Here is a 12,520-nt window from a genome sequence, read left to right as displayed (position 1 = left end):
TCCTTCCCTCTCTTTCTCTCTCTGGCTCATTTTCCTTCTCTATTTCTCTGTGTCTCGCTCCTTTGATGTGCGCATGAAACGCGTCCTGATTTTGTGCTTTCCAGGCTGTGTCGTCCAGATTGTCCCTGACGGACCTGACAGGAGTCTTCCTCATTGGTGTTTTGTGTTGTGTTTCAAAAAAGTTTTTGGTTGTTACTTCAGTGCTGTGTGAATGTTTCTTGTTCTTCTGGCCACACATGTGTGTATATATGTTGGCAATGTGCGTCATCATACGTTTGTTGTAGCTCTTGTCTCTTGCACGGTATGAGTATGTCCGGGGGGGGGGGGGAGAGAGTAGGGGCCGGGGCAGGGACCGGGGGGGGGGGGGGGGGTTAGCGGGGTGACGGGGGATGTTGTGGCCCTAATGGGTATCGGAGCTGCATGATCTTTGCCTCCATGGCATCTGTGGGTCTTCAGATGTGGCTCTCGGCTGGGCTCCCTTTCATGCTGCAGGTAGTCGTCCTGCTTAACACCAGCAAAAGGCAGGTGTTCAATCCTTGGTGCCATTGCGGCTTATTGCCTGTTTTGTGGCGCTTCGTGGATCTGGCATTTCGTTGTGAAAGTGGTGTTGTGATTTTTTCGTGTTTTTTTGCACGGGAACGCCTACTCTGCATCTCATTAGGGTTAGTTGGTGGTGTCCACATGGAGATACATTTTTTGGGCCGTTATTGCGGGAATAGTGGTGATTTCTGCAGTTTGCAGCAGCTTGTGAATGGGGAGTTAAATCTATCTCCACTTTTGATGCGTTAAATCGGAGATAAGTCCTGGTGAATATTACCTTGGGGGCAGATTTACAAGCCCCTTGCGACACTTTTACGTCGCCGTTGCGTCACTTTTGTGACGCAGCGGCAGCGTAAACAATGCGCCACGTTGTGACTTATTTACAACGTGACGCATCTAGGCAGATGCGTCACGTTGTAAAGCCCTGCGCCACAAGAAACCTGCGTCAGGTTTCATGTGGGCGTTCTGTTGCAGGGTGGGCGTTCCCTCACAGGAAAGCCCCGTAAAATTGACGCAGTGAAATGTACAAGATTTCACTGAGTCAGTTTTATAACGCTACTGCGTCAAATCCTTACGCCTGCTTGAAGCAGGTTTAAGGAGTGACACACCATGTTGAGTATGGGTGGCCCCTGTGCCTTGCAGGAGTTGCGTCGCACTTGCGCCGCCCGTACGCCACAAGATGCGTCACGCATCTGCCCCTCCTTGCACCATCGTGTGCTGCATTGTAAATGCGGCGCATCTGTGGTGGCGCAAGGAGGGGATTGCGTGACGCATCTGTTCTGGCGCATCCCTGCTGATTTGCAGAGATGCGCCAGAACTTGTACATATGCCCCACCGTCTTTAAAACTCCGCTTTTCTCTGAAGAGCTTGGCGAGTTGGATTCTTTTGATGAGGGATCTATTTTTAGATCGTGTAGGCCTGGCGCCTAAAAGCCGCTCAGTTTCTGATGGGCGTTTAATAAACTACAACAGACCGTGCTGTGCGGAGTGTTATAACTTATGAGGCAGAAGTGGGACGCCCCCCTAGACTGGAGTCCGGTTATTTGATGCTGAGGGGGGCTGTCCCCGGCACCATTGTTATGGGATATTTATACCAGATGCTGAGAGAAGGTGGGGCAGGGGAGGGTGTGTGTGTGGGGGGGGGGGAGAGGCCCTGTCCTGCCCAGTCTGTGCCAGGGGAGGACACCCCCACTCCCCCCTCCCCCCCCCCCCCTCCCGGGGGGACGAAGAGGAGTACAGAAATTCGGGAGAGGAGAGATAGCGCCCAGACAGGGAGCTGGGAGACGTATCCACACATGGGACGCAGATGAGCCCACCCGCCTTCCAGTGCACGCCTTCCCGCCCCCTGTCAAGGGAAGCCCCCTCTAGCACTGATGACAGCTCCATGACTCAGGAGCGAAACTATAGCGCCTAGACAGGGAGCCTGTGTCTTCTGCACACATGGGACGCTCATCTGCACTGTGAGCCTTCTACCTGTGAACCGCCTCCAGGCCCCTGTCTAGGAAGGACCCCTGTGAGATCAACGACAGCTCCGTGACTCAGGGGGTAAAGGATAGCGCCTAGACAGGAATCCCTGTGACTTCTGCACACATGGGAGGCTCATCTGTACTGTAAGCCGCCTTCTCCCTGCCTGGGTACCACCTCCCGGCCCCGGTCCAGGGTGCGCCCCTGTGGGCCCAACGACAGCGCCAGGACTCGGGAGAGAAAGGATAGCGCCTAGAGCGGATTAAGAGACTTGTTCAATAGCGCCCGGAGGGGGGAGGGAAGTCTCCTACAAACGTGCCGAGAGAGGGAACGGAGAGTTTCTCCACACATGGGACGCACATCTGTACTGCACGCCTTCTGCCTGCGTGTGAACCACCCCAGCCCCAGCCTAGGAGGGCCCCTGTGGGACCAATGAGAGCTTCGGGACTCAGGAGAGGGAGGACAGCGCCCAGAGTGGGGGTCAAGAGACTTATTCAATAGCGCCCATAGGGGGAAATGTGAGTCTCCTTGAGTAGCGCCCAGAAAGAGATATAGGCTACTTCAATAGCGCCCAGAGAGGGAAAGGAAGTATTTTGCAATAGCGCCCAGAGGGGAAGCTGGGAGAATTCTCCACACATGGGACGCAGATCCGCACGGTGAGCCCTTTTCCTGCCAGTAAACCCCCTCCCGGCCCCTATCCCGGGAGGGCCCCACGTCGGACAAGCTAGAGCATCCGTGTCTCGGGGAGGAAGGATAGCGCCCAGAGTGGGAGTTCAGAGATTTCGACCATAGCGCCCAGAGAGGAAATTAGACTCTCTTAACAGCGCCTGGAGTGGGAAAGAGACATCTTCAACAGCGCCTGGAGCGGGAAAGAGACATCTTCAACAGCGCCTAGAGCAGCGCCTAGAGCGGGAAAGAAACATCTTCAACAGCGCCTAGAGCAGCGCCTAGAGCGGGAAAGATACTTCTTCAGCAGCGCCTAGAGCGGGAAAGAGACATCTTCAACAGTGCCTAGAGCAGCGCCTAGAGCGGGAAAGAGACATCTTCAACAGCGCCTAGAGCGGGAAAGAGACTTCTTCAGCAGCGCCTGGAGAGACATCTGAGAGGCTTCACCACACCAGAGACGCTGCTCTGCACCTTAAGGGAAGGGGGCTTGTTCTGTAACCACCCCCCCCCCGCCTTTGCCAGTCTGTGCACGGGCCATCACCTGATCTGACTGGTGGGCAACCCTGGCTCTTCCGTAGCCCCCCCCACCTGCACCCCATCACCTGCCCAGCCCCCCACTCCCCGTCTGTGCTCGCCCCCATGGCCTGGGCCTCCGACTTGCCCGTGTTCGCCCTGCTGCTGCTGGCACAGGTGGTCTCCCCCACCCTGGGGGCCATGGACACCTGCTACGACCACGAGGGGGCGCCACAGTGCTGCATGCCAGTCTTCGAGAACGCTGCCTTCCTGAGGGAGCCGGTGGCCACCAACACCTGTGGGGCGCCCCCCGAGGACTACTGCCTACAGTCGGGGTCCCAGGGTACGGGCCCCCCCTGCCACCGCTGCGACGCGGGCCACCCCGACCTCCAGCACAACGCCAGTGCCTTGACCGACCTGCACGGCGACGAGGAGCCCACCTGGTGGCAGAGCCAGACCATGGCATTGGGGGTGCAGCACCCCAACTCCGTCAACATCACCCTGCATCTGGGTGAGTACCGGTGCCCCCTGGCAGGGCGCCGCACACGTGGGAACTTTCAGGAAGTTGACCTGGGAATGCATTCCACCCCTGGCTTGTTAGTGGCTTTATGGTTTGTAACTCACGTTTACTGCCTTTCCATTTGCTGGCTTCTTTTGCTTTAGGCTGTGCGGCTTCAGTCGGTACCTCCCCCTGATAAAGCCATGTTTACAGGGTTCTTCCACAAACTCATGTTCTGTAATTGACAAGCCTTTAACCTTTTCCGTGCTCATGACGATCTCAGCTCGTCATGAGGCACGGTGCTCCGGTGCTCATGACGAGCCGTGGAACGCTCGCATGCGGGGATAATTGGTTGCTGTGCTGAGCGTTCCACAGAAACGGGTGTGGTCATGACGAACTCAGTTCGTCATGAGCACACGAGCACTGTGCCTCATGACAAGCTGAGCTTGTCATGAGCACCGGGGCGCTGTGCGGGCCCCCGGCCCCCCAGCACAGCAGGGGAATTACCCCCGCATGGAAGGGGTTAAATATTGTTCTTATCTCATCACATTTGCTTGGCATTCAAAGACCATAATCAAATGTCAAGCGGTGTTTTCCTGGGAGCCTGGTGTTTATTTTGCTTTCAGCTGACTTCAAAGTGAGAGCGTTTATAGGAAAAAAGACAGCAGCATACTTTCGCCTTGAAATCTGCTTGTGCCCTTTTTTACATGCTATTTTAGACATAGCCATCTCAAAAAGTATTTCTTTCTGCAGCTGCACACAATATTTGCAAGTTTTGTGCAAAATTCTTCTTCTTTGGTGAGTCCATTTAACTTGTGAAACTGCCTTTTTAGGAACAAAGTACAACACTGCATTAAGTCTCAGCGTCAGCCTAACGTATGGTGACCTTAGGCAATTTGTTCTGCTTATGGCCCATTCACTGGCAAGGACAGGATAAGATATTTTCCTAGGAAAGGGCCAGTCACATTGGAACACCATTTAGAAATGACTGCTTTTCATTTTGATGTGTACAGCAGATGCCGGCAGATGTATCAACGTAGCCTTTTGCTATTCCTAAATAGCGATTTTTAGGAATAGCAAAAGCCATATGCATGTAGGAATCGCTAATACAATAGCGATTCCCAAACATTCCTTAATTGCTACTCGCAAATTGCTAGTCGCAATTAAGGAATGCTGTCCCATTCATTCCTATGGGCCTCCAGGCCCATAGGAATGTATTGGAGATTGCATGAGCAATCTGCGAGTACCAGTAGGTACTCGCAAATTGCCCATGCAATTTCAAGGGTGCAAGGGTGTCAAAATGACACCCTGTTGCACCCCTGAAATTGATCTCTGCACATATGTTGCACACACACATGCCCTAAGGGCATGTGTGTGCGCAACATGAAACTTTGAAAAATGCACAAAAGTGCTTTTTTCAAAGTTTTAGCAAATTACCATGAAGGTCAACTTCATGGTAATTTGCTCCCCCTATTAGCGAATTCGCTATTTTTGTGACTTTCATGCATTGCATTTAAGGAATCTCAATTTGGGATTCCTTAAATGCAATCGCAATTTAAGGAATCTCAATTTAGAGATTCCTTAAATTGCGATTTTTGCATTTGGGATGATGCATCCCAAATGCAAAAATACCGGTCGCAAAGGGGCACATTCTGAGAATCTGCCCATTTGCGACCGGTATTTACTTTGATGCATCTGCCTGATAGTCTGTTTATGGCATCTGTGGGAACTCCTTTCGGAGAGTTGGATACGTTTAAAGGCACTTTTCATGACAGCTTTCCTGTTTATCTTTAGCTAAACAATAATTATGTGTTCCATCTGCAAGTGTGCGTTTTATGGAACACATATATTACTGGATATAAACAATTTCCTCATTTGTACTTCCAGGCACTGGGGCCATGATTTCAAGGGTGCAGCAGGTGCAGTGGCACATGGGCCAAAAGCTCCAGGAACCCCACTGAACACCGATTATTGCTATATTTTACAACTAAACAAGCAGTCACAAGTGCAATTCATCATCATCATAATCTTTATTTCGGTACATTTAGAACCATAAAAGATACATAAAAAACATGTACAAGTACATAAAAACATAAGTTGATGTTATTACAAGCTCCAAGTAAGGTGCAATAAAAATGGATTTTACATAGAGGCAACAGTGGGGGCATCCATCCTTACATTTAAAACTTTTACTTAAATAATTAAAAAGGCGTCAATAGTTAAAAATACATATGTCATTCGAGGTTAAGTCCATTATTAATCCAAATATTCCAGGAGTGGTAAAGCAATCAAGCATTTTGTATCTGTGCACTTTAAGTTTTTAAGAAATACGATTACCAATATCATTTCTTTTAAAGCAACTTTTCTTCAATCGATTGCATAACGGTACAACATTTCTCTAAAATTTCAGGCCAACTTTGGTTCTAACATAATATGTTGCTAGCAGAAACCTGCTAATACCAAAGATGATAACTTGGCTAGTATCAGTCTTTAAAATCCTTTCCGCCTCTTTCTGTGATCTCACACCTATATTCAAACAGAGCGGTTTAATCCATTTTTTCCTAGCTACAGAGTAAGCTGAGCAAAAAAACAAAATGTGTGACTCATCTTCTCTGGCTTTGCCTGGGCATAAGGTGCATAAATCATTTGTCTTCTCATTACAATCTCTTGACCATCTTGCTACACTTGTATTTATATTCAGAACTCCATATCTGTATTTCATATATACAGCTAGATTCATCATTGTTAAATCGTCTCGCAAAGGGCCAGATTCTGAGAATCTGGCCCTTTGCGAGCGCACTTTTTGCATTTGGGATTCATCATCCCAAATGCAAAAATCGCTAATTGCGAAATCGCATATTTGCGAGGAATTGCATTTAAGGAATCTCTATTTGAGATTCCTTAAATGCAATTCATTAACCATTTTTTATTTGCGAATTCGCTATATCTGGCCGCTATTTACCACAAAGTCTGACTTCGTGGTAAATAGCGAAAACTTAGAAAAATGCACTTTAGTGCATTTTTCCAAGTGGTATGTTACACACACACATGTCCTTTGGACATGTGTGTGCGCAACATCTGACTACATTTACATTTCAGGGGTGCTACAGGGTGTCCTTTGGACACCCCTGGCACCCTTGAAATCGCATCCTTATTTGCGATTAGCAAATTGAAAAGGCCCATAGGAATGAATGGGGAGTCATTCCTTATTTGCGAATAGCAATTTGCTAATCGCAAATAAGGAAGCTGTAGAAATCGCAATTAAAATTGCGATTTCTACATGAATACCGTTTTGCAAGTCCTTAATAGCAATTCCTTAATAATCGCTATTAAGGACTCGCAAAACGGGACAATGATGAATCTAGGGGATAGTGTTTTGGCAAGTGGTGGGTATACTTCATCCCAAAATTTTTCAAAGCGAGCGCTTTCTTTAAACATAAGGAACTTGCTTGTTAAGGTTCCGCTCGCTCTTTCATTTAATCTACTGTATTCTATGTATTCCCAGAATGATGATTTTAACACCTTTTTGAATTTTGAGTTAATGATGATGGATCTTTCCAAAAGTGTGATAAACCGATCATTTCTAACCAAGTACAAACATATTTGAGCCATATGATACTATTGTTAATATCCAAATCCATTATCTCTTTTCGACCATCCCTGTAGTCTAACAACTCAGGTGTCGACCAGACTCTTACCCATAGCATCAATGGTCTCAGAGCCGCGTGATGGTCAGTACGTTTCATGTTCAGATCAAGAATAATCGGTATTAGTGGCGTACGTACAGGTAATCTTAGCAGTGCTCTATAAAGTTTGTTTTCACCAACCTCAAAAACCTTTTTGCACGAGGGTCTCCACAGTTCAGCTCCATATAATGCTGCAGATTGGGATTAACTCCGAAATCGGCCGTTACCGACCGGTATTTGGCTATCTACATCGGGCCCTTTGTCTTACAATCTTTTCGTATGCAGATGATACACAACTGGTGTTCTCCCTGTCGACAACTGATAAAAATAACACCTCCTCTCTCCGCTCTGGGTTACAGAGCATGGCAAAGTGGATGCACTCCAAGAAATTAAAATTAAATGGAGATAAAACTGAACTGCTAATTTTTGGAGAACAAAAAGAGCTGTGGGGACCTGCACGTTGGCCAACAGAAATGGGCCCTCCCCCGGCAGCAGTTCCTTCGGCCCGAAACCTACGAGTAATAATTGATGAAAAATTGACGATGCGCGCTCAAGCTGCTAAAACAGCTTCAGTCTGTTTCGCCATTCTTAAATGGCTGAGGAAAATTTTATGGCAACTCCCTGAAGGGGCGCAAAAAACTGTAGTTCAGGCCTTGATCGGCTCAAGGCTGGATTATGGGATCATTCTTTTCCTAGGTGCCAACAAAGAGATCACGCGCCGGCTACAGGTTGCCCAAAATGCGGCAGCTAGGGTACTTCTACATCTACCTGGGCGGTCGCATGTCTCTGAACATTTACTTAATCTGCATTGGCTCAAGATGGGCAACAGAGCTAAATTCAAAGCATTATGTTATATGTTCAAAATAAACACAGGGGAAGCACCAGAGTACCTATGTATATTGGTTCAGAAACACATTCCGGCTCGAAATCTTCAATCAACACATCAGGCGAGATTTGTTGCCCCGAGATTTAAACGAGCACGAATGGGCGGACGCTCCTTCGGATATATGGCGCCAGTCATGTGGAACTCAATTCCGCTAAAACTGCGCCTGGAACCCAATTACATAAGATTCCGGAAAGGTATCACGGCATGGCTTTTCAACCAAGAATAAGAATAACAAGCTAACTCCTCCTGGTAGTGAACTGATCCAAGGCGCCGGGAAACCCTCAGGGTAGCTGTTGCACCATACAAGTGGAATAAATAAATAAATGTTCCAATTTTTGTTCATTTAAAATCAAATTCTCCCTGAAGGTTTTGTGAGGGCTTATAGCCATGTATTTTGTCTTATTTGTATTGATCTCAAGGCCTTTTTTGTTGCAGTATGTTTGGAATAAATTTAGTAGACATTGTAGTCCCCTGGGCGTTTGAGATATAAGTATAGTATCGTCAGCGAAAAGGAGGGCTGGTATCCTTTCTCCCCTCAATTTTGGTGCATTGTTTTTGCAGCCCTCCAAAAAAGAGGGTTTATTGTTGACGAATGGTGAAAATAACGTGGGAGCCAACACACAGCCTTGGCAAACCCCCCTTTTTATGGGGATTGGACTGGTTAGTTCGCCTCCCGGGCCCCACCTAACTTTGACATAGTTATTATCATGCAATCTCATAATCTGTTCTAAGAGGTTAGTTGGCAGCTGAGTGTCTCCCATAACTGATCTCGGGGAATGAGATCAAACGCAGCCCTGAGATCTACAAAGGCTACATATAAATGACCCTTCCTTATGTTAACATACTTCCAACACAGGCAACAGAACCTGAAGACCTGGTCTATAGTGCTTATCTTAGATCTAAATCCTGCCTGGAACTTAGGGCCATATGTATCAAGCAAATTTGCATTTGCAAAGGCCGAAATTCGCAGAATTTCGGCCTTTGCGAATGCGAATTTGCTAAATGGTATGTATAAAGCAAAATCTGGTGCAAAATAAGGAATCGCAAAATTTGCGATTCCTTATTTTGCAATTGCATTTAAGGAATCGCAAATTTTGCGATTCCTTAAATGCAATGTATGAAGCAAAAAAAATTTGCAAAATGTCCTTAAGGAATCGCAAATTACCACCAACTTCTAGTTGGTGGTAAGTTGCGAATTCCTTGAAAAATGCACATTTTTGCATTTTTCAAAGTGCCATGTGTCGCACATACATGCCCTTAGGGCATGTATTTGCGCCACATGTGCACCCATGCATATTTCAGGGGTGCAACAGGGTGTCCTTTGGACACCCCTGCACCCTTGAAATTATTCTCAATTTGCGATTAGCAAATTGCGAATCGCAAATTGAGAATAACTTCCCATTCATTCCTATGGGCCTCCTGGCCCATAGAAATGAATGGGAAAGTATTCCTTAATTGCGATTCGCAATTTGCTAATCGCAATTAAGGAATTTTAAGAAATCGCAAAAAAAATCCGATTTTGTACATACATACCTATTTGCGATTCTCAAATAGCGATTTCTAAAAAATCGCTATTTGAGAATCGCAAATGGGTATCTTGATACATATGGCCCTTAGAGAGAACTGTTTTATCCTCAATCCATGTGTTCATGCGATTTAAAATATGCCTTGCATAGATCTTTTGTAAAATATCAATTAAACTAATTGGGCAATAGCAGGATCGCTCCTATTGCCCTTTTTAAAAATTATAACGATTTCTGCCCACCTCCATGTCTCCGGAAAATCTGCGCCCGCGGCTACAGCATTACATAAACAGTAAATATAGGGGCCCCAGACACTAATTTCGTGCCTATATAAATCTCCCGGTATTTTATCCAGTCCGGGTGCTTTCCCATTTTTAACTGAATTGATAGCTAAAATTGTTTCCTCTAAGTCAAAATATAGTTTGACTTTGCTTGGACTTGATAATAATCTATCCTTCAGTACAATCCCACCATTCTCTGGTGCTCCATATAATTTAGTAAAGTGCTAAATCCAAGTCATCTCATCAAGGTAAACATCCCTGGTTTCTTCTCCTTTTGTATTTCCTTTAGCCACAAGTCTCCAGAATAACATTTGGGGCCCGATGTAGGTCGCCAATTACCGGTCGGTAACGGCCGATTTCGGCTGTTATCGACCGGTATTTGGGATTTGGCATGTAGGTAGGTTTAATTTACAGAATCGGTATATTTACCTATTCGGTAAATTTAATGATTCTGTAAAATACCGAATCGGTAAATTTACCGAATCAGTAAATACCGATGTAGGTGGCACTGAAAACAGTGCCACAGGCCATTACCGATTCGTTATTTACCATGTAATACTATTACATGGTAAATAACGAATTCCAGTGTACATGCACATCTGTGCATGTACACCTGTGCCATGTGGCACACAGACATGCCCTAAGGGCATGTATGTGTGTCACATGGCACACAAGCCAGAAACAGGGGTGCAACAGGGTGTCAAAGTGACACCCTGTCCCCCTTGTAAAATCGGTAATTTTACCGATTCGGTAATTACCGAATCGGTATTTGCTATTGAATCCTATGGGCTTCAAGGCCCATAGGAATCAATGGCAAATACTGATTCGGTAATTACCGAATCAGTAATTACCGAATCTTACCGATTCGGTATTTTTACCGAATTTTTTACCTACATAGCAATTACCGATTAGTAAATACCGAATCGGTAAAATTCGGTATTTACCATTCGGTAATTTGCTATTTCCTACATCTGGGCCTTGGTCTTTATTCTTTGCAGCAATGAGCAAGTCAGACCAATTCTCATCGTCCCATGACACTTTAGCCTTCTCTTGTACTTTCCAGTATTTTTGTCTAGCTTCTTTTACTGTCAACGTGTTGTTATTTTTTATAGCGTGGACCAATTCAGCCTGAGCAGTGCGACAATCCTTATTATACCAAGACTTCCCTCCCAACTTGGGCTTTACTTCTCCTCCAATCTTTTTTGGCATTTTTGTTACCAGAGGGACAAGTGCTTTGTAAAACTCATTGTGTAAATCTAGGAATATATTTCCCTCCGGTAATATAGTCATATGTCTTTCAAAAATATTGGCAAGTGTGTTATAAATACTTGCCAGTACTTCTCCATGCTCCAACATATATGCCCATTTTACTGAGCGACGATTATTACTACCTATAATGTCGCCGGAACTTAGGTGGGCTGTATCGTTACTCTTAATTACACTAGGGAGTAATCTATTATAAAATACCAACTGGAGCGGACGATGATCACTCTCTATTCTTGGGATAATCTCTAAGTCTACTGCAAACGGCCAAAAATCAAAAGATACAATTATGTAATCAATTTGGCTCTGAGATTTGCTTCTACAAAATGTCGGGCCTTTGGTATATCTTATGGGGATGTATGACGGTACAATGTGTGGTATTGCCACGCGTACCGTTACAACACAGGTTTTTCAACGCAAGTCGTTACAACGACTTGCGTTGGGGGGCACTGGATAGTGAATAGTTGAATTTACTATTCCAACTCCAGTCCCCGTGGATAGTAGGGAAGGTGTTGGATAGTAAATTAAACTATTCCCTATCCTAGAGCGCCCTCCAGCGAAAGTTGTTGTAACAACTTTCGTTCTAAAACCTGCGCTGTAATGGTACCGCGTTGTTAGGGTTTCGTTGAAAAGGATGTTCCCCTCTGATGGTAAACGGCCGTTAATTGCTCTCAGGCCATGCCCAGCCGTTAACCTCTTAATTTGGAGTGCAAGCACAGTACATGGAACCGGGTTACTATTATAGAGAATAGGAATCTTGTTAGCGCTATTTTCATAATCTAAAATATTTCCAAGCCCTATAATAGGTTCATAATTACAATTGAAATCGCCACCTGTTACTATACTTATTCTTGTATCTAATAGATTTAAAATAGAGTCCATTTGTTCTATTGTAGAAGACTCCTTGGTAATTGGGCTAGGTCTATTATAGATATTATATAGGTGCAGCACCCTCCTATCTTTAGTTGATATTTTTAATCCGAGTATATCTGGTGAGTCAATGCGCAATTGGGTAACTCTGATATCGAGGGTTACTTTTACCCATATTACAAGGCCTCCCGAGGCCCTCCCTCTTACTGATGGGACTGCGTCTACATAAAAAGTGTTATACCCTACTCTGTGTGGAATCTTTGGGGCATATTACCAACAACTAGTGATAATTATTGCTATGTTGGCTTAGCGGCAATATTTTTATCGCCG

General features: G+C 45.7%; 1 protein-coding gene across 1 annotated transcript in view; it reads left to right on the top strand.

Moving 5' to 3' along the window:
* The first annotated feature begins 3,302 nt into the window (after positions 1–3,302).
* Positions 3,303–12,520, top strand: part of LOC144752877 (laminin subunit gamma-3-like) — a 223,618-nt gene continuing 214,400 nt past the window's right edge. Inside the window, exon 1 of the mRNA XM_078640706.1 lies at positions 3,303–3,693. Coding sequence (XP_078496832.1) covers positions 3,309–3,693 — 385 coding nt within the window. The 5' untranslated portion in view covers positions 3,303–3,308. The remainder of the gene's footprint in view (positions 3,694–12,520) is intronic.

The sequence above is a fragment of the Lissotriton helveticus genome, chromosome 5_1 (assembly GCF_964261635.1).
Source record: "Lissotriton helveticus chromosome 5_1, aLisHel1.1, whole genome shotgun sequence".
Classification (NCBI taxonomy): domain Eukaryota; kingdom Metazoa; phylum Chordata; class Amphibia; order Caudata; family Salamandridae; genus Lissotriton; species Lissotriton helveticus.
Note: the sequence above shows the minus strand (reverse complement) of the source record. Positions and strands in the feature narration are given on the sequence as shown.